The 23,022-nt window shown below is 46.9% G+C and overlaps 1 protein-coding gene across 3 annotated transcripts in view; it reads right to left on the bottom strand.

The window, feature by feature from the left end:
- Positions 1–865: 865 nt before the first annotated feature.
- POU2AF1 (POU class 2 homeobox associating factor 1) overlaps positions 866–23,022 on the bottom strand; it is a 28,703-nt gene continuing 6,546 nt past the window's right edge. For all 3 annotated transcript variants that reach the window (XM_023554777.2, XM_023554778.2, XM_010595446.3), the window contains 4 exons: positions 5,942–6,072; positions 5,393–5,435; positions 5,042–5,307; positions 866–1,927 (listed from right to left, as the gene is read on the bottom strand). In XM_023554777.2, the coding sequence (XP_023410545.1) occupies positions 1,613–1,927; positions 5,042–5,307; positions 5,393–5,435; positions 5,942–6,072 (755 nt within the window). In that variant the 3' untranslated portion in view covers positions 866–1,612. The remainder of the gene's footprint in view (positions 1,928–5,041; positions 5,308–5,392; positions 5,436–5,941; positions 6,073–23,022) is intronic.

A 23,022-nucleotide genomic window follows, 5' to 3' on the forward strand; every position in this document is an offset into this window, starting at 1 on the left:
GTTGCTATCTAGTCGATTTTGACTCATAGTGACCCTATCAGACAGAGTAGAACTGCCCCATAGGGTTCCAAGGAGTGGCTGGTGGGTTCGAACTGCAGACCTTTTGGTTAGCAGCCGAGCTATCGGGAGCTAAACCTAAAAAACCTGTTGCCATGGAGTCGATTCCAACTCAAAGTGACCCTATAGGACAGAGTAGAATTGCCCCATAGAGTTTCCAAGGAGCACTTGGTGGATTCGAACTGCCAAGCTTTTGGTTAGCAGCCTTAGTGCTTAACCACTATGCCACCAGGGTTTCCATCAGGAGCTGAGACCCCTACAAATCTGATGTTTCGCCAGCAAAAAAAAAAAAAAAAAATGAAACCTAACGTTCTGGCTGATGTGCTAGGAGTCCCGGAAAGGGTGGTCCTTGGTTGGAGGTGGCTTGTGGGTGCTTTTAAGACACCAATGAAGCACACATGACAGTGCTAAGCAAAGGACGATTAGGCAGAAAGTCTGGAGGTGGGGCAGAAGTGGCCAGGCAAACATGTCGTTGCATCCTGTGGACAAGGCTCAGCTTTCCTTGCAAGCATCCCCCAAGGAAAGCAGCAAAGCCACCTATTAAAGCAATCTTTTCTTTAAGTTTATTGTCATTCTCAATAACCAAGTAATATGGAGAGAAACCATTCCTTGGTCTGCCTCTCCCTGTGTAACCCAAACTTTCCCTTCCCCAGATATCCCCTACTCCAAAATGCATGCACACACCCTTTACCCCATCCATCCTCTGTCCCTTTCTCCTATCCCTGACCCTGCCCCTACCCACCTGAAGCCCCCACTCCTGAGCCCTCCCTTTTCCTCCCTCCCCCCAGCCCCCACCTACCCACCCATCACTCTGCTAGGCCCCAGGTCTTGAGACTTAGCTGCCCAGACTGTAAACCTGGCCAGCACTGAGAATAACAAACAAAGGAGCAACTGTGGGAACAGATAGCTCAAGGTCTCTGGCATTGGGTCTGCCCTTGGCTTCCTCCCTGGGGAGTGCTGGCAGGGCTCGCCTTCCCGCAGGGCACCCCGTACATCTCAAAATGACAGAGGGTGTAACTGGCGCTAGTACTGCTGGGCACTGCTGCTCCAGTGAAGCAGCAGGTCCTTGAGAGAAGGGGCCTTCTCCCAGGCCTGAGCCGCGGCAGAAATGAGAGCACTGGGTCCCAGATCTGGCAACACTTAGCATAAAATACAATCTCTACAATCCCTGTAATTCTCTCCCCAAAAGGAGCAGAAATGGGAAAAAATAAGAAAGAGAGAGGGAGGAAGAAAGGGCAGGAGGAGGAAAAAAGGGAAGGGGAAGAAGGGAGGGAGAAAGGAAAGAAGAAAGGGGAAGGGGAAAGAAAAGGAGAAGTGAAGGAAAGGGAATGGGGGGTAGAATGACAAAGGGAGGGAGGGAAGGAGTGAAGGAAGAAAGGGATGGGGAAGGGAAGAGAGTGGGAGGGAAGGAGGGAAGAAGTTGGCAATTCTCATTTTTCTCTCGAAAGTGTAGTTATGGAACAACTGCTCCAAACAGATATGATTCTGAGGCTCCATCCCAGGCTCATTTTTAAATCCCAGCTTCAGGGAACAGGACACCAGGTGGGAGCCGGCCCTAAAAGCCTTCCACAGAGAGAGTGTGGTTGAGCGGGTAGGCCTCGCTATCCTCTTCCTCCAAAAGCAGCTTGTCGATGGTCAGGGAACTGATGGCTCTCCTGGGGTCTTCCATGTCCTGGAGGACGGGTTCCGGGATGGAGAAAGGGAGCTGGACAAACTGGGGCCCAGGCAGGGCTGGGGCTGGAGGCTGGTACTGCAGGGTAGAGGTGGGCAGTGTGGAAAGGGGCTGAGGCCACGGGAAGTAGGTGAGGGGTGTCTGGTGCTCTGGGCTGTCCAGCTGGGGCCCAACCGTGGGTGTGGCGGCACTTCTCGTCTGCGACAGGCAAAGCACAGGACCGAGGGTTAGCAGCCCTGCGCCATCCACCCACCGGCCCATCCTTGTCCTCATGGGAATCCATCTCCATTTTGCCCTCACCTCGGCCCTTTCCTGCTCTTTTACTCCAGGGGGCTCCACCTGCACCTGTTCAAAATCTCCGCAAAGTGAGAAGCCAGACAACTTCAACTCTGTTCCTGACTTACTTACTAGCTCTGTGTCCTTGCCCATGCTACTTCCCCACTCTGAAGCCTCAGTTTTCTCATTTGTAAAATAGGATACAAGTAGGACTGAAGTCATAGGGCTGAGAGAATTTAGGGATGATTGTCCATATTTCATTGATACATGTATAAAATAGAGCCCCATTTCAGAGATATTAAGATATGGGGGGAAAAGAGTGCATCTTAAAATCAATGAAAATTCAGCATGTTAAACAACTAGCCTGTCACCAAGCATAGCAGCTGTATCACAAAGGTGGCCCTAGTCCCACCCAGACGCAAGAACAATCCTGGCTCCACACAGCAGCTTTGGCATCCTGAGCACCCACTTCTCATGGGCCAACACAGCTCCACTCGCCTCCTGCCCCCTCTGGTGGTGACCTGGGCAGAGGAGGCCCCACCAGACCTGGACTGAGTCGGGGAGCACTGCATCGTGGGCAAACTTGGCCTTCCCTACTGCTGCCTGGTGTCTTCCCTGGCCTCGCATTGCTCTGTCTCTGAGCTGGGTTCCCATGGCCATCCTAGGGGCCTCTGGGAGCCAAGACTCTAGGAACAGTTCTTCTCAGCTGCACAGCAACTGTTCTCACCATCTCAGATCAACCCTGGGCAGACACAGCACCTGCGTCCTTAACTACTCTTCCCAAGAAAAGTAGGTGGGAGAGAAAGCTGTCTGCATGGAATGACGTGAGAGAAGCCAAAATTCCCCTGCTGCAACAACTCTCCTGTCAAATCTCTGTCGCCATTGAGTCTTGAGAGTAAACTATGAGTCATTTAAAAACCAAACTAGTCAACTCAGGCTCATGGTGACTCCATGTGTTTCCGAGTAGACCTGTGTTCCATAGGGTTTTCAGTGGCCGGTTTTTTGAAAGTAGATCACCAGGCATTTCTTCTGAGGTATCTGTGTGGACTCAACTCAACCTCCAACCTTTCAGTTGGCAGCCAAGTGCTTAAGTGTTGGCACCACCCAGGGACTAGAGTCATTTAGGGCAGAGCTTATTTATATCTCCTGCGGATCACGTTACAGTGCAGATTCTGGTAACAGATATCTTGGGTGGGGCCTGCAATTCTGCGTGTCTAATAAGATCCCAGGTGACACCCATGTGATTGGTCCACATCGTAGATGGCAGGGTGTTTATCCATGGAATGGTAGAGCTGAAAGGGGTCTTGAAGACCTCCAGGCTCCTGACTTCCAGGCCTGTGTGCATTCCACCTGCCACATCCATTGACTTCACCCAGTGGTCTCTACCCCAGAGTCCTTGAAGTCAGAGAGAATCTGGGAAAATCTTATTGTTCCCAGTATTTCAAAAATCCAAATGAAAACTCTAGCTTGTCTAATCAAAAACCCATACAGGTCAACTAAACTGAAGGTTTCTTTGCTCAGGGATAGAATCACATTAACCCAGCACCATAACAGGGCTTATCTCCTGCTGATCAGGAGTGCTGATTGGTAGCTCTAGCCTTCTTTGATGAATTAATTTAGAAAAGGGGAAAACAAATAAATTATTTCTTAATAAATACAGGTTGTTTGATACACAAAATCTTTCAAAGCAGGGGGTGGGGTGATGAAAGAGTAAATAATGAAAAAAACTTTTACTAATGAAATGGTTGGGAGCCATTCTGTGTTCCACCCTCACCCCCACCCCACCCCCCCCCCCCGGCCGGGCACCCTGACATGCAAATGAGTTGTCTGGGAGAGGTGTCACATTAACCCTTTCCTATCCACTATCATCTGGCTCCGCAGTTGGTTAGCAGGGTGGCCATGGAGTGGGAAGGCTCCTGCAGGCCTTGTCTATTTGGTTTTGGGAGGCAGGGGCCAACTTCATCAGGATGCCACTGGACCCTCAAAGGAAACAGGGAAGAAAAGCAAGCTCCACCATCGAAGGCAGCTCTGTGACCACCCCTGTGGCCCCAGCTCCACCCCCACCCCTACCCCCCCCCCCCGCCTTTTCCCTGGAAGGGAGCTGGATGAAGCTGTAACCATAAGCCTTTCTCCTCTGAATACTTGGCAGATTCCTGTTTGTGAAAACAAGCACCATTCACATCAAACTATTTCTCTTCCTTCATTCTTGGGGTCGGTGGGGGAGCCTTCATTTCCTATCTGGCACTTGAAAGCAGCCCTTGGTTCATGTTGCCGGCAGACTTTGAGACAACCGTAATAGCTAACATCTGAGTGCTTTCTGTATGCCAGGACTTGTGCTAAGCCCTCCACATGCATGATCTCATTTGATCCTGACAACAACCCTCTTGTTAATAATATTCCCATTTTACAGTTGAGGACATTGAGGCTCAGAGATGCTAAGTAGATAGTCCAGGATCACATAGCTAGTAAGCGAACTGGCAGGGATTTGAACCCAGGTGATCTGACCCTAGAGGTAGAACCCAAAAAATTACTCTACAGTTGGGTCTAACTCCATCAACATCAAACATTCTCAGTTTTCTGAGAAGTTGTGTGGGAGTCGCCTGTTGCTCAGAATGGATATCATCTGGTAAATTCAAATCTCACTGCTAAATGAACAACATTCCCTAGGTTGTCTGAATAGAAAAGAAAGGCTGACTCTGGCAAGACGCCCCAAGCAGACCTCATCAGATGCCTCATCATTAAAAATTTTACACTTGGAACGAAATATCAGCAGGGAAGAATTAGGATAGAGAGGCTGACCTTCCCAAACCCCAGGAGCTTAAGGCATGACAAGGGATGCCATAAGCCATCTTCATGGAAGATACTTTAGATCAGTGGAAATAAGAGCCAACCTCCCTCAAAGGTGGGGTAGGCTTAGATGACCTGACTACCCTGAGAATCAGCAGCAAGGTAGATCAAGTATCAGGAGAGTCAGCCCCGGTTAGAAGAGGGTGCCCTCAGCATGGGTGGGTACCGTTCTGTTGCGGTGTGACGTACCGTGACATTGGTGATGAGTGGCTGGGAGGCATAGGTCAGCACCGAGGAGGGCCCTACAACCGTGTAGCTGGGGCACACGGGCTGCACGTACATATCAGCTGAGTAAGGGCAGCTGACAGCTTCATGGGACACATACTCAGTGTAGGGTGTCCATGGAGCCAGAGGCTGGAGGGTAGCTGGGGCAGGCTGGGAGAGCCAGCCGGCACACAGGGCCCCCTCCTCAGTCACTGCGGAAGCAGAGACCTCCATGTCAAGGCAGGAAGGACCTGTGGGAAAAAGGAAATTCCAGAACTGCAGGTACCACCCCAGATGAGGGGCCTGGAGGAGACCAGGGCTGTGGGGAGCTCTTACCCACTGTGGTGTAAGTCGCCAGGGGCTGATGAGGGAGCACCACCTAGAAGACAGAAGAGGAGACCAGGATCATTGCTTAGCCATCTCACACTAGGCCCTCCCAGAGTGCCTCAGGGCAGGAAATCGTAGGGTGAGAATCTCCCTTTTTAGAACAAAACACTCCAGCCTACATACACCCCAACCATCACTAACTACACTTCAGAGGGGTTTGCAATCTCGTTTAGCAAGAAGGCTGTGCATTTAGGGAGCTGACATCTTCCTTTTCCCAAGGTAGCCCCCAATGAGGGCACCTGGAAGTGTGAGTTATTCACTCACTCTGGCAAGAGCTTTGTTCAGTGGATGAAGCCAGCCAGGTGGCATCCCTTGTCCCACTTCAAGGACCACCTGCTTGTCCTACCCTGGACCAGTTCTCCTGCATCCATCATCGTGGCAACTTACTGCCTTCCATGCCCCCCGTGAGTATCCCGTGGAGCAAGGAGGTACACTTGCTTGGTCCCCTTTGACACACACACACACATACACACACACTGGCCACAGTGGCTTCCTCACCGCAGTAGGTGCGACCGCTGCCCCGCTGGTGGCGTGACCACGTTTTCTCCTTAGCAGCTCCTTGACAGGCTCCTTCACTCGGACGCCCTGGTATGGCCGGGGTGGGGCCGGGGCTTGTTCAGGAGCAGGGGCTGTGAAAAACAACGTCACCGGTACTCATCTTTCTTCTCAGAAAACCCCTGCCCCGGAGTGTCTGCTCCCCTTAAGGACCTGTCTGCTTGAAAAGTCGTGCTTGAGCATGGGGGCCGCTTGAGAAGGCAGGTCAAACTTCCTAAACTATTTCCCTCAGTCTATTCACTCCCCGGAAACCCTGGCGGCGTAGTGGTTAAATGCTACAGCGGCTAGCCAAAAGGTTGGCGGTTCAAATCCACCTAGGCGCTCCTTGGAAACTCCATGGGATAGTCCCATTCTGTCCTATAGGGTCACTGTGAGTCGGAATCGACTCGATGGCAACAGATTTGGTTTGGTTTTTGGTTTTATTCACTTCCTCACCCTGAAACCTTCTATGGCTCCTCTCCACCCAGAGGATTAAGGACCACTTCTTAGTCTAGAATTAAAAGTCCTCCACAAGGTGACCTTAACCCATTTTTCTAACTACTTTGTACGCTAAAGCAAACACACCAGTTGCCGTTGAGTCGACTCCAACTCATGGCAACCCCATGTGTGTCAAGAATAAAACTGCGCTTATAGGGCTTTCATTGGGACTTTTCAGAAGAAGATCACCAGGCCTTTCTTCCAAGGCACCTCTGTGTGGATTTCAACCTCCAACCTTTTGGTTAGCAGCCAAACACTTAACTATTTGCAGCGCTCAGGGCAAGCCCTTTGCATATTAACATAAACCCTGACCCCAGCCAAAAGGTCTATCTATACTTCTATAAATATCCCTTGCATGCTCTCACCTCCCCATCTTGACTTGGGATTTCCTATAATCAGAATTCCCTCTCACTTTTCTCAACCTCTAAATTCTTCCTAACCCAAGACAAGCCTGACCCTCCTGGCTGATCACTCAGTCCAAGGAACTCACTTCAGCCTATGACTTCACACACTTCTAGACCTACTTAGTATTCATCGCAGATGGCAGAAGAGAATGGTGGTAGGAGCAGGGGTTCTGAGTCGGAGAACACACTGCAGATATGGCCCCTGCCACAACCCAGCTATGTGATTCTGGGCAAGTTACTGGACCTCTCTGTGCCTCTTTATCTGCAATTTCTTTATCAAAGGCATGCTGTGAGGAGTCTCTGGCATAGTAAATATGACTTATATGTTTAGTATAAATCACAAAATAATATGTGCATAAATTTTTGAATGAGAAATTAACTTGAGCTGTAAACTCTCACCTAAATCACAATAAATAAATAAAAAATCAGGCACAGAGTAAGCATTCGATACCTTTTTAAGTCATTTATTATAGTTTGCTGTGTGACAATCACCAGCTGCCGTCAAGTCCACTCTCCGCCCAGGTGTCATCATGTATGTCAGAGTAGAGCTACGCTACACCGTCAAGTCCACTCTCCGCCCAGGGGTCATCATGTATGTCAGAGTAGAGCTACGCTACACCGTCAAGTCCACTCTCCGCCCAGGTGTCATCATGTATGTCAGAGTAGAGCTACGCTACACCGTCAAGTCCACTCTCTGCCCAGGTGTCATCATGTATGTCAGAGTAGAGCTACGCTACACCGTCAAGTCCACTCCCCGTCCAGGGGTCATCATGTATGTCAGAGTAGAGCTACGCTACACCGTCAAGTCCACTCTCTGCCCAGGTGTCATCATGTATGTCAGAGTAGAGCTACACTACACCGTCAAGTCCACTCCCCGTCCAGGGGTCATCATGTATGTCAGAGTAGAGCTACGCTACACCGTCAAGTCCACTCTCCGCCCAGGTGTCATCATGTATGTCAGAGTAGAGCTACGCTACACCGTCAAGTCCACTCTCTGCCCAGGTGTCATCATGTATGTCAGAGTAGAGCTACGCTACACCGTCAAGTCCACTCCCCATCCAGGGGTCATCATGTATGTCAGAGTAGAGCTACACTACACCGTCAAGTCCACTCCCCGTCCAGGGGTCATCATGTATGTCAGAGTAGAGCTACGCTACACCGTCAAGTCCACTCTCTGCCCAGGTGTCATCATGTATGTCAGAGTAGAGCTACGCTACACCGTCAAGTCCACTCCCCGTCCAGGGGTCATCATGTATGTCAGAGTAGAGCTACGCTACACCGTCAAGTCCACTCTCTGCCCAGGTGTCATCATGTATGTCAGAGTAGAGCTACACTACACCGTCAAGTCCACTCCCCGTCCAGGGGTCATCATGTATGTCAGAGTAGAGCTACGCTACACCGTCAAGTCCACTCTCCGCCCAGGTGTCATCATGTATGTCAGAGTAGAGCTACGCTACACCGTCAAGTCCACTCTCTGCCCAGGTGTCATCATGTATGTCAGAGTAGAGCTACGCTACACCGTCAAGTCCACTCTCTGCCCAGGTGTCATCATGTATGTCAGAGTAGAGCTACACTACACCGTCAAGTCCACTCCCCGTCCAGGGGTCATCATGTATGTCAGAGTAGAGCTACGCTACACCGTCAAGTCCACTCTCCGCCCAGGTGTCATCATGTATGTCAGAGTAGAGCTACGCTACACCGTCAAGTCCACTCTCTGCCCAGGTGTCATCATGTATGTCAGAGTAGAGCTACGCTACACCGTCAAGTCCACTCCCCATCCAGGGGTCATCATGTATGTCAGAGTAGAGCTACACTACACCGTCAAGTCCACTCTCCGTCCAGGGGTCATCATGTATGTCAGAGTAGAGCTACGCTACACCGTCAAGTCCACTCCCCATCCAGGGGTCATCATGTATGTCAGAGTAGAGCTACGCTACACCGTCAAGTCCACTCTCTGCCCAGGTGTCATCATGTATGTCAGAGTAGAGCTACGCTACACCGTCAAGTCCACTCCCCGCCCAGGGGTCATCATGTATGTCAGAGTAGAGCTACGCTACACCGTCAAGTCCACTCTCCGTCCAGGTGTCATCATGTATGTCAGAGTAGAGCTACGCTACACCGTCAAGTCCACTCTCCGTCCAGGTGTCATCGTGTATGTCAGAGTAGAGCTACGCTACACCGTCAAGTCCACTCTCCGTCCAGGGGTCATCATGTATGTCAGAGTAGAGCTACACTACACCGTCAAGTCCACTCTCCGTCCAGGTGTCATCGTGTATGTCAGAGTAGAGCTATGCTACACCGTCAAGTCCACTCTCCGTCCAGGTGTCATCATGTATGTCAGAGTAGAGCTACGCTACATAGGATTTTCAGTGGCTGATTTTTCTGAAGTAGATCACCAGGCCTTTCTCTGGAGGCACCTCTGGCTGGACTCGAACCACCAAGGTTTCAGCTAGCGGCAGAGATCATTAACCATTTATGCCATCCAGGGACACCATGTAACAGTTAGTTGTCCTTTTTGGTGTAAACCTCTTTGGCTTCCAACTAGACTATAAACTTCTCAACATGATATATTGCATCTTATTTCTCTCTTCCCAAGTGGCACGTCCCTAATAAGCCCAGTAAGTTATTTGCTGATTAATTGAGCAGCTTATTATTAAAACATGCCAGCCGTTCCTCTTCCCTCCATCTTTTCTGAACCTTTAGACTGGCCGAAGTGGGTGGTACCAGGTGCTCTGTGGTTCCCAGGACATACGACGAATGCCCAGTGGTGACTCATGTGTCCTGGGACCAGGAAGTGTTCAGCCTTGTTACTGAAAGAAGGTTCCTTCTGCCTTTTTTAGTCAAAGACAGGAAACCAGAACACAGACTCAAATACGACCCAGAACATAGGACCCTTCTTGGCCAGGGAGAGCAAGCCAAAAGCATCTGCCCACCCTGACAGCCCATGGCTTATGGACCCTGGGGCTTTGGAGGCAGGCCTGCTCTGCCAGGAGTGGCAAGGAGCACTGGCCCTCAGAACTTAACATGGGCAATCCGTTATCATCCGCCGATAAGGGCCCCCAGGACCTGGGCTCAGAATCAAAGGCCCGGAAGCTTGGGTACCTGTTAATCCCGGATCCGAAGCACTGCCCTGGCTGAACTTTGCTCAGTAAATATCCAGCTGATAAGGCCCCATGTCTGCCTGCCCCAGGCCTCCCTCTGTGCTCCAGGCACACACATGGGGCCTGGCCTTGAAGCCCAGCAGGCAGAGAGGTTTGGGCATATGTGGAGTATTGTCCTAGGGCCCAGGAAAGGACAATGTGGAGTCAGAGAACCCCAGCACCACAGGCCAGACTTCAGACTTATTCATCAGGCTGGGGCTTCCCAACCGGGCTGTATGGCAGATTCACCCAAGGGACGATGCAAAATACAGATTCTCAGGCCTTCCGCTTGGAGAACCTGACTGTTGTGGGCCTAGGAATCTATATTTATAAAAATTTCTCAGATGATTCTGAAGATCTGCTGGATTCAAACTACTAATAATCCATCCCTGGTCCAATACGACAATCTCCCTGTAACATTCCAACAGGAGATTAACTACCCTCTTTTTAACATCTCCTATTACAAGAGGAATCCCTGGTGGCATAGGGGTTAAGAGCTAAGGCTGCTAACCAAAAGGTTGGCAATTTGAATCCACCAGGTGCTCCTTGGAAACTCTATGGGGGAGTTCTACTCTGTCCTAGAGGGTCACTATGAGCCAGAATCGACTCAACAGCAATGAGGGTATTATAAGGAGGGATCTCTGCTGGTATGCATTCATTCTTCCAAATATTCCTAGACGTTAAGAATACAGCACTGAACAAACGTGGCCACTGCCCGCATGGATTTTGCAGTTGAGGGAGAAAGAAAAGCAATTACATTTGGGATGATTGTTACCATCTGTGAAAATCAGGCTGCTATGGGAGTATACAGAGTCTTGGTGGCGCAGTGGTTAAGAGCTCAGCTGCTAACCAAAAGGTCAGCAGTTCGAATCCACCAGATGCTCCTTGGAAACCCTATGGGGCAGTTATACTCTGTCCTATAGGGTCGCTATGAATCGGAATCAACTCAACAGCAACCAGTTTGGGTTTTATTGGAGTATATATCAGAGGGGCCAGCCTGGTGCCTGGGCCCGGGACCACCTGTATGCCTTAGAACCTTTGTGTTAAGCAACAATGAGAACGGACTTGAGAGCCAAAAAATTACCTGTGTTCAAGTCTGGGCCCTGTCGCTTACTGGTGGAAAGGGCTCAGATTGTTTATTTAATGTGTCTGGGCCTCAATTTCCTCATCTGTAAAATGGGGATAATAATTCCTATTTTACATAGCTGTTTTCAGGATGAAATAATATATGGAAAGCTCCCAATGCCATGTCTGATATGTGACAGATGCTCACTGTATGTTATTTGTCTTCCCCTCCCTCCACTCACCTCCACCTTCCTTTGGAAAACTATGCCGGAAAGCTCTTCCTCCTACTGAACCTGCCTCATGGTAACAAGCTCCATTTTCCTTGCTTTACCTTCTAAGGAAACTCACAATCCATAATCCCTTTGCAGTTTTCTCATCTATAAAATGAGGATTGTAATGGCACTCACCTTACAGGGTAATTTGAGAATTACACGTAAAGTGCTTAAAACACAGCTTGGCACAGAGAAGTTCTCAAAAAGTGTTAGCTAATCTTTTCATTATATTAGTAATAGTACCCCTTTTTCCAGTATCAAAAGACAGCTATTAGGTCCCCCTGTACAGTCTGAATAAACTTTCCATTCCCTCAGCTATTTCCCAATAGTGTATTCTTAGTCTCCCTGACATTCCATCTGGGTGCACCACTCCTGCACAAGTTCCGTTTGCCAATTCCTCTTCTCTGGGTTGATGCCTAGAACCACCCAGTGGCCTGACATGGCAGAGAAAACAGGGCACCTGTCCCTCCCACACTGGGTTCACTCATTCTTATGGTCACCCAAAGCCACCTCCAATTTTTCACAGTCATATCATTCAATCTACACTTGTATCCAGTTGGGTTTTCAGCTACCCTTTAGGCATAAAATGCAACCTGAGGCATGGGGGAAGCTTGGAGGAAGGAGTTATTTGGAAGTCCAAGCATTATTGGGGTCAGCCTCCTAATTCAGTTGGGGAACAAGAAACATTCAATCCATATGCACACGCAGACCAGATAAAAGGGAGGTATATGGCTAATCTCCCCTCTGATTTGCATATAAGCCTTTGGGGAAGGGCCTAGAGGACTTCCGATCCCACTCCTTCCTAGGAAGTGAACATACCGCCCACTTCACTGGAAAGCAGCTGGCTGGGCACTTCCAGGAGCTTGTCAAGCAATGGCTTCCTGCCCCTTGTTGTTTTTAAATCAATGAACAAAGAGGGCTGTGAGCAGAGGGCATCACTCCCTGATGTCTGAACTTCCTTGGAACCCACAGTGTCAACAGGTGCGCCCTGGCACACCATACCATATGGGGAGCAGCTGCTAAGTCTCCACCCCTTCCTATTGCAGGTGTATAGCTCCAACCCACGTGTCCTCACCAGCTACTAAGGACTCCAAGTTAACCGGAAAGACTGAGGGTGCTTTTGTTGGTGTCTTTGCAAAGTGTCCATGGAATATCAGAATCCAATGCCTCGGGACAATTCCCAGTGGAGCCTAACAGCCAAGTGTATTTCAACTTGCAGTTGGTGCCTTTCACACCATCCTGTGTGAGGCAAAAACGAACCTTTCTAATTCCATAGTAAACACTGTACTCCCTACCACCACCAGCATGAGAACTGAGTCCACAGATACAGATTTTGAGGAGCAAAAGATGTTTGTCTGAAATCATGATGGCCTCACCTTAGGGTTTCTGGATCCCTGAACTGAGCTAAATTTAAAAGAACTGAACTAGAATCTTTGAAAGAAAATAAAAGAAACTGGTAAAATAATAATAATGAAAGAATAGTAAAAGAAAATAAAACAAGAGATTGAAACAACAATGCACACACAGAGAAGATAATAGCCCAACTTCCCAAAATAGAGTTGATCAAATTTTAATAACCCCCTGATAAAATTGTAGTGTCAGGCACCACATCCTCAAAGCCTGAAGCTTTCTCACCATTAATCCTGTGGTCTGGGGGCCCTCTAAGTCTGCTGTGGGCATCCGAGTGTCAGTCATGAGAAAAATCTCCTTTTTCAGGCTGAGAAGTTCAGCCATATTGTCTTTCCATATCACTGAAAGTCAGTCATCAATCGGATTTGATAAATAAAAATAAAAATAAACTCATTTACAGAAGAACACATGAACTTGGCCCCAAGACGGCTTCCCTTTTCCAAAAAGAGAGACGAAAAATCTGAAGGTATAAAAAGCAGTGTGCATTTCAGTTCCCCCTGCCACACACCGGGACATGCTCCACATCACAAAAATAAGAGTCCTGCAGCTGTCTTTCCGCTGGAGACCACAGACCATGACAAACACAAGTCACCCATCACCTCAGGCAGCGCCCTTGTTGAGTCTGGGGCATTTGTGCTTGCTTTGCACCAACCTAAAGGAACATATGGATTCTACTGATTTAAATAAACATGGCTCTCCAGTTCCTTGAGGAAGCTATAATAAAATATCACTGAGGAAATATGCAAAGTTGTCAGCACTTGTCTATTTAATGACCCCATACAAACCACATTCACACCAAACCATGGAAGCTGCTCAGCTAAGGAGGTAAACCAATTGCCATTGAGTCAATTCTGACTCATAGCAACCCTTTAGGACAAAGTAGAAATGTCCCATAGGGTTTCCAAGGCTGTAATCTTTAAATCTTTACAGAAGCAGACTGCCACATCTTTCTCCCTCAGAGCAGTTGGTGGGTTCCAACCACCAACCTTTTGGTTAGCAGCTGAGCACTTAACCACTGTGCCACCAAGGCTTCTGCTAAGGAGGTAGGTCTCTCCTAATGGCTCAGAGTGGGGCAGACACACAGGAACTGGTCATTATAACTTCTCCTTCAGGGTGGCTTTAAAAGAGCCCTGTTCCGACAGACATTCCCTAGGATAGGCTCCAAGGCACCCTTCTGGAAGAAGACCCTTCTCCTAGCCATTGTCCTCTTACATATTTCCCATAAGCCATCAGGGAAATGATGCAAGTGTTATGTGGGTAAGGATAAATTTCCATCATCAGGGAACCACTGAAGTCAGGCCCACTGAAAAAGCCCTTTCCATTTACGACTGACTGGTTGAACTTCAGGGCCATAGCCACACAAAGCCATCTTGAAAGATTAAACCTTCAGTTCAGAAGGACCTGTGACACACTATCAACTGCTCCAAGAAACCACTGTAGATATTACTCTCTTTTGCTGTTGAATCTTCAGTATCATTTAAAAAAAGAAAAAGACTCACTAAGGAGAAATACAAATAATTTTCTCATTATTTATAGCAAAACCAAAAACAAATAATTGAACAATAGGAATTCAAGCCTAGGGCTAACAAACTTGCCCTAGCTGCTAATTGAAAACAAAATCATAAAAGTTGCTGACACTTTTCGCTTGAATATAAAGAATCTTGTTTGTGTTCACGGCCTAAGATAGCTGAGGAGTCCTGGGAAACTTTAGCTCAGGTCACCTAGAGGATTATCACATCCTTAATTGAAACATTAATGTGGGTACTCTTCTTATGGTGGAGTTCTGAGTCAAAGTTTTCAAATTTGTTCTTTCCATTTAGGGACAATAGCTGATTTTTTTCCAAAAGGAAGAAAGAACTTGGGCTTTGGCCAAGTTGAACTTGACACACTACGGAAAGGCTTTCCCACCCAATTTATGCTTTTTTTTTTTTTTTTTTTAAACAATGTAGGCCAACAAAGAGATCCCATATACATATAAATGTGGGCTGTCCATTCACTGATGCTTGAGTTGAAAGGACTTTGCAGCCAGGAAATACAATCCTGTTGCTCTTATATCCTAGTAATCTGGATAACACTCAGGGCAGAGGAGAAAAAATACAGACCAAAATGGAACCTGGGCTGAGTTACGATGTAATGTTGTTTGTAAGGCTGATGGGGCAGCCAAAAAGGAATGAAGTCGTGGTGTCTTCATCTGCAGACTGGTAAATTGCTGTCAGGAGATCTCAAAAATGGTACCTGACCCCCTGTTCACTGATCTGGTCTGGTATGGTCTAGAGGGTAAAGGAACAGTCTATGGCATTTCCCCTGCTCATTTCCATTTTGAGAGGCATATTCCATTCAGTCTCCACAGAACTCACTCAATAACCATAGACAGGTGCTCTGGGAAAGGCTAAACGAGGGCCACAGTCACTGAGGAGAATTCCCAAGGCCTCAGCAGACCAAAATGACCTGGAGGACACCACCCTAAAAAAGGAGCCAGAGGAAGCTTCTACAGAACTTTTGGAGTGACTGCAGAGGTTGTTGACTTAGAACCACTGAGCCCCAGACCAGAGGGGTCTAGGAGTTGAGTGATGCCAGTTTAGAGGAAGTTGTGGCCATCTTGGAATTGATCACACAGTGACTCCTCTCAACTTATGTCCCCCTCTGATGAGGAAAGTGATACTCAGAGTTGAAAGTGACTTCTCCAAGGACAAGGCTTATAAGTGGGACAGTTACGAGCCAAGCTGAGAGAGGAGAGAGAAGTCCATGAGAAGTTTACCAGAAGCCTGCTCACATGAGGAGTGACGAGAACCGAGAGGCCCAGACAATTCCCCTCACCATTTTATTTTTGGTGTTTTTTGACTGAAATGACTGCAGACACGTCCACCTGAGAAACCAGCTGCATATGCCTGCCTTTTACAGAAACTGGGCTCACCAGAGCAGAAAGGACTCCCATCTCATTTCCACCATGTCCGGGGGTAGGGGACAAGACCAGGAGACCACAGGCACAGCAGTCATTAGACAAGTACTTGCTGAGCAGAGTAGACCAGGTCCTTGCCATCATGGAGCCTATAGGCTAGTCTATGGAGTATATAGACATTAATCAAATGGTCACACAAGCAAACATAAAACTACAAACTGCTATATAGCTGTGTCTGCCTCTTTACTGAAGCGGTTCCAGTTTGTTTTGCTGGTTTCCACCTCTACCTGATCTGGTAAGGCTTGAAGGTAGGGTCCTCTAGTTTATAGGGACTGGGTGAAGAGGGGAGCAGCAAATGTATGATTGTTCTGCCACTAAGGCAGGAAGAATGGTCTAAGGTCAGAGGCTCAGCCTATGCCCTAAGCCTATGCCCTAAACCTATGCCCAAGATACTCACACTGTGTCATCTCATAGCCTGGGGACCCTGGGTGAACCCCAAGGACATTTCACCAGCTGGTCTTATCCTATCTTGGCTGATTAGCCCACCAGGACTCAGGAACTCAGATTCGAAGATGGAAATCTTCTGAGGTTCTATACTGAGTCACAAGTCTAGCTTCCTGAGCTTCAAGTTTGCAGGGGTTTTTGAGCCATGCTAAAGCTACCCTCAATTAAGTCAGGACCCACCTCCGTCTAAGGGTGGAGCTATTTAAATTGAGAGGGCGAGAAGTACTAATGTACCTCTAAAATATTTAGTATCGAGAAGCTCTGTGGTATAGTTTGGGAGCCAGGCAGACCTAGTTTGGAAAACCTGCTACATTGCTTATCACCTGTGTGACCCTTGGCAAGTCATTTAACCTGTGCATGCCTCAGTTTCTGCATCTTCGAAATGAGAATAGTAATATCCCTATCACAAGGTTATCATGGAGATTGTATGGGATAACACAGTTGAACACCTGGCACATAATAGGTGCTCAACAGATGGCTATTTCTCTTCTGACTCAGCCAACAATTCATGATCCATCTCTCATCAGCAAAGTTCAAGTACAGTGACACTAACTTGCCCTCATTCTACCACACCATGATACTGAATGTCTCTGCTCTCCACACACCCAGAGCCTGCAAGCACAGCTTCAACCTTTCTCATCCTGCACCAGGATGTCATCCCTCAGATACCTGGACCTGGCATGCCCAAACAGTAGGACAGCCCTGATTAGGAGTCAATGATGCTGCAGAGACTGGCCAAAGACCTGACTTGCAGACAGGATGAGCCTAGGCAGGAGACACAGAAACCCTGTCCTTGGCCTTTTGTGAAGATACCATGAGCTAAGCAGAAGAAATTTTTTTAGAAGCCAGCAGAAGATCAGGTTTGGGGAAGATTTCAGTTTTAAAGAAGGAGTCCAGGAAGGAGCACCTTGGGGATTTTTGAGTGGCAGTAATTAGGGGGCAGACAGAATAAGGTAGCATGCCCTTGTCCTGACCTTGGTTGCAGCCCCTCACATACCCTCTATGTATCTCCAATAGGACAGGGACACAGCCATGGCTGAGGCTATAGTACTGGGGCTAGAAACTTGAGAGTCCATCTCACAGATGGGATGAAAACATGGCAGTGGTCAGGGAGGGGAGTCTTATCACCTATCACAGAAAGGTAGACTCTGTGCTGACATATTGGGCATAGTCTGAGGGCCAAATTCTCGCCTTTATTGAGCGCAGCATGCATCAAAAGAAGGGGAGAAAGGGCCTAAACTGAGAGCATAAGACCAACGGTTTCATTGCTTATCACCTGTGTTATACTGTTTTTGTTCAGGAAATGAACAGAGAGACTCCTCCCATTCCAGGTACCCACCCAAATTTCACAGCAAGGTAGGACTGCAGTGAAGGGATGGAGCAGACTAGTCAGGTATATCTTTCTCTGTTAGATCAAGGCCCATAGCCAGAATCTAGAATTGCCAACCTGATCTAGGACAGGAAAAACCTGTGGTCAGGCAGTTGGAGGAAAGGAAATCCAATTGCTCATTCCTTGATTTAAGCAATAGCTAGTTTTAGATACCCAAGACCAAAAAGAGTCTTATGAAAGAAATACTTTTCCTGAGACCCTCAGATAAAGACCATTTCCTTGGAGGAAAGACTTTTCAGACCTCAGCATCAGTTTGGGAGTCAGACCAACTGCCCAAATCCAAGGCTGGCGGTGGCCTGGGGTACAGCCTGTGTGAGCGAAAGTAGTCCTGATAATGAATTCGTGTTGAGAGACATAATGCCCAGTCAAGATGAGCCTTTATTGATAATTCTCAGGTTTACTAGCCAATGGCCCTCATGATGTGGGTGGATTCCCTTGCAAAGGACACTGGAGAAGGGAAGGTTGCTATTTATAAGAGACCCATGGAGACTAAAAACCTGACCTTCACAGACTTCAAAGCTTCGTGGAGACCAATGCAAATGCTTACAAGGACTCACCCTCCTCTAGGAGTAAGGTCTTAACCCTGGAAGGATCTAAACCAAGGATCTGTAGCCAGCTATCAGCAATCTTGGTGAAAGGATTGAAGGGCTGGTGCAGGTCAGGGCTGTCCAACTGCGATCCATGGAAGCCTAGAGCATAGTAAAGTTGCCTCTAGTTGCCAAAAAAAAAGAGAGAAGGCAGGGGAATCTGCCATTAAGGGGGTCAGCAGTCAGAGCTCTGATTATTCCCTAAGAGCTGCTTCATTTTTATTTTTTATATTGGGGTTCTGGAGTGAATTTGCTTTGAATAAAGGGATCCAAGACAGAAATGTTGTAGACGCCAACCTAGATATCCTTGGATGTCATTCCCAGTGCTGTTTTATGTCCTAAGAGTCATCTTCAAGCCCCAGGGTCTAAGTAAGTCTGATTATCATTTATTCTTCAAGATCCACATCCAATACCATATGCTCCATGACATCCTCCCAGATTCCGTCTTTCCCTCCCTCCTGCTGAAGGTAATCAGTTTCACTTGTTGATTTTCCCAGCTGGAAACAATTCAGTTATTAGATGGATGCATGTATGGTATGATGAATGGGTGGCTGATTGTCCCTCTACAACTTCCTTTCCTGAAGTGGTGTTGCTTTTATCCAGCATTAAGCTTGCTCCTATTTTCAATTTTCTTGCCTCTCTCCTTTCTTTTCTAACTCCCCAGCATTTCTCAATCCTGGGAAGTTATAGTAATCTTTGTATACTTCCTCTCTTTTAATTCAATTTATGGTTCTAGATGATTAAAGCATAATTCAGCTTTTCTTAAAGGTGGTCAGATCCTTTTTGGTCCCCACACCTGGTCTGAGGGCAGCTCTAGTTTATTAGTCTTTGGCTACTGGCTCTTCCCAGAACGTGGTGGTAATGAAACCACTACTAAAAAAAGAAGGCAGCACATTGCTGTTTCAGTTTTCGGTATCTTTGGCGCTATTTCTTGCGTATGTCAAGTGTCAATCTCTTTCCAGCTAGATCATAAACACTACAGTCCAATCTCATGTATTAAAGAAAACAAACACCAATGTGCCACAGTACAGGTCTTGCTGCCATCCTACATTACAAAGTTGGTAAGGAAATCATGGCCCAAGTTCCAAGTTTGGCCACAGAAAGGCCAGGGTAACCATCAGCCTTAGCCCCACCATGAGTTGCAAGACTGGAAATTTGTGTCCTGCCATTTCATGAGAAATGCAGGTCTCAGAAGCCATGCACACTGCAATATAGAATTAGCCTGCATATCTCTGTATCTCTGTCCTCAGAGCTAAAGTGAGAAAGAATAGGAAAATAATAATAGTAACTAATACTATTGAGCGTTTATTTAATGCCAAGAATGGTAGTAAACACCCACCAGAGCCCTATGAAGTAAGAACACATCCTCCTTGTAGACATAAGGTAATGGCAGCAGAGTGAGATAAAGTGACTTGCCAGCATCACACAAATAAAACCCAGCTGCCGTTGAGGCAGCCCTGACTCATGGCAACCACGTGTGTCAGAGGAGAACTGGGCTCTTTAGAATTTTCAGTGACTAATTTTTCAGTAGATCACCAGGCCGTTATTTGAGGCACTTCTGGGTGGACTCAAACCTTCATCTTCTGGTTAGCAGCCGAGTCCACCCAAGGACTCCATCACACAAATAAATCTAGGATTCAAACTCAGATCTGTCTGCCCTAGAGGCTAAGCTTTAACCCACTAGAGGCAAAGAAAGAACAGAGATGTCACTGTCTAACTGGAAATAAAACTCTACTGCCTATACCTTGCTTTCCACATCCCAAGTGCACACACTCAGATGTGAAAGGACAGCCTGACTCTTCCAACATCTAGGAAGTTCAGAATGGAGGAAGTGCTGAGGAGATCGAGCCCTGCTCCCAGCACAGGTTGCCACACAAGCCCCTCCATTAGCACTGCCCAGAGTACAGATGCAGTGGGTCATTCTGGGTAGATTCTAGTCCCTCCTGCCCCCCCCCCTTAGAGCCCTTGGTTGAGACTAAAATGTCTGCAAAGGGTCCAGTGGAGGCAGTGCCCCAGCAAAGCAAAGAATTTGTTTTCTTCAATAAGCAAGCTGAGACCTAAGTTACACGCATCAAAAATGTGTTTTCGAGGTATGAACAGCCATCTGCCAGCTGGTGCACTGCATTTTGCCATTGATCCTTGATTTAAACATGAAAGGCCTGTGCTTTTACCATCCTCCTGAGCCCTGTGAGTGAGATAGGTCACCATGGCAGGGAGACATGACACCCTAACAAGCCAATACCTGGAATCTGGCTCAGAGGACTTAGCCAAATGGATAAGTTACTAACCTCATCTTTAAATTTTGGTTTCCTCATCTCTGAAACCAGGCTTACCACAGAACCTACCTCATGAAGTTTTTATGAGGATTAAATGAGATAATACATTCAAAGCGTGGCAAAGATTGATGGTGCCACACTCAACATCCACTGTTTCCTTCCTTACTAACAATCTCTATTAATCTCTAAACATTAAGCTATTCTCCCTTGCAGATAGGAAGAGTCATTAATGGTCACAGAAGTTGTACGTTAGGAAGAAGGACACCTCCAGAGGGAAGCATGATCTTTTTGCTTTTCCCTTTCTCCTTCTTCCTTGTCTGAAACATGGGTGTGATTCTGGAACAGCAGTAGCCTATTCGCAACCATGAAACAACCTTGAGGGCAAAAGCCACGTGCCAAGGATAGCAGACCAGAAAGACAGAAGGAGCCTGGGACGTTGTTGGCAATATGGAGGCTTCACAGGGTCCTACAGAGCCTGTTGTTTTTGGTTGCTGTTGAGTAGATTCCAACTCATGTCGACCCCATGTGTGCAGAGTAGAACAGCTCCACAGGGTTTTCAAGGCTTTGACTTTTCTGAAACAATAACCAAGCCTTACTTCTGAGGCACCTCTGGGTAGGTTTGAATCACTATCTTTCAGTTAGTAGTCCAGTACTTAACTATTTGCACCACCCAGGGATTCTGCACAGTATACTTTTCCTTTATGTAAGAGAAAACACGTCACTGTCTTATTTAAACCTCTGTTACTTCAGGTCTCTTCACTAGCAATCAAACATAATCCAAACTGATCAACAAAACATTTAGCACACTAAACCACCAACCCAGTGCCGTCGAGTCGATTCCGACTCATTGCGACCCTATAGGACAGAGTAGAACATGGCACAAAATAAATACCCAACACCCCACAGCTATTATTTGTCACTATGGAAAGGGTTGAGCATGTCCTTCTCATAATAGTATAATAGCCAAAAAATAAAAAGCTACATTAAATCAGTTGCCGTTGAGTTGATTCCAACTCATGGCAACCCCATGTGCGTCAGAGTGAAACCGTGCTCCCTAGGGTTTTCAGTAACCTTTCTATGATGTTTCAGAGGTAGATCACCAGGCCTGTTCTTCCGAGGTATCTCTGGGTAGATTCAAACTGCTAACCTCTCAGTTAGTAGCCAAGTGCTTAGCCATTTAAGACACCAGGGGACTCCCCAAAGGTCTATTAGTTGTCACCAATTTCAACCTCCAAGCCAGTAATTCCCAACCTCGACTGTATGTTAGAATCACCTGGGAAGCGTTTGATATTCCCAATTCCCAGGGCAGTTAAATCAGAATCTCTAGGTTGGAACCCAGGCATCATTATTTCTTAAAATCCCCAAAGCATTCCAGGACATAGGCATGGTTGAAAAGCATTCCTCTAAGCAAATGCAGGAACGCCTTCTGTTAAATTAGGACTCATGGTAGAAAACCGCAAGTTTTGACAACACTCATGAGAAGTTAGAGCTGGAAAAGAATCTCAATAAAATTTAGTCTTCTTGCACTTAGCCGGGAAAATTAAGTTCCATTTCATAGGTAGAACATTTGAGATCCATCATGATTAGGTGACTTGCCTAAGGTCCCATAGCTAATCAGCTGTAGAATGAAAAGTAGAGTCCATGTCTCCCGTTGGCAAGAACAATGTTTTGTCCACAGCATCACAAAACCAGGACAAGAGGTTTTGGGAGATGGCCTCCCAGTCCCATACAGACCCATTCTTGTCAGGGCAGTTGCTCTACAGAAGAAAGATAACTGGTGTTGCTGAGTATTTAATAAAGGTGAAAATTATGTTAATGATCATAATCAATTAGACAACTTTGGTTTGGTGGGCTCAAAGTGAGAAACTGGTGGACACCTTCATTTAGGGGGAAAACAAACTGTTTTAGAAAGAAGTCAAAGAGGAAAACAATACTAAACCTGATACATTTAATTCGTGATGGGGATGTTAAAAGTAAAACTTTGTAGGATTGTTTAGCAAGTCAAATATCCAGACACTTAGCTAACAAGTAGAGACAACCCTGATTCTTTCTTGTACCACACAACAGTACATAAATTTGCAGACTTAATTGGAAGAGAGCTTTCAGAACTTCTGACTCAGTAACTTATTGGATGTGAAGGGGAACAAAGTTGGCATTTTTCTTTAGTAAATACACAGGGAGAAGGAATTATAGAACTACCTTGAGAACCATTTGTTCTTTTACCAATGAAACTCCAGTATACACACATGGGGTTGCCACGAGTTGGAATTGACTCGATGGCAACTGGTTTTTGTTTTTGTTTTGTTTGTTTTTTAATGCTTGGTAGGCATATATGAGGAGTCCTGGTGGTGCAATGGTTAAGCGCTCAGCTGCTAACTGAAACAGCTTTGAAGGAGAAAAGACCTGACGATCTGCTCCTGTAAAGATTACAGCCTAGGAAACCCAATGGGGCAGTTCTATTTTGTCATATAGGGTTGCTGTGAGTCGGAAACAACAATAGGCATGTATGACCTTTCAGTTGCTTCTGTGCATGTTCAGTTGTGTCTCTTTTTTGTATCTCATTTGTCCTTATCAACAAAAGCCACAAACTCAATGGATAA

The sequence above is a fragment of the Loxodonta africana genome, chromosome 7 (assembly GCF_030014295.1).
Source record: "Loxodonta africana isolate mLoxAfr1 chromosome 7, mLoxAfr1.hap2, whole genome shotgun sequence".
Classification (NCBI taxonomy): domain Eukaryota; kingdom Metazoa; phylum Chordata; class Mammalia; order Proboscidea; family Elephantidae; genus Loxodonta; species Loxodonta africana.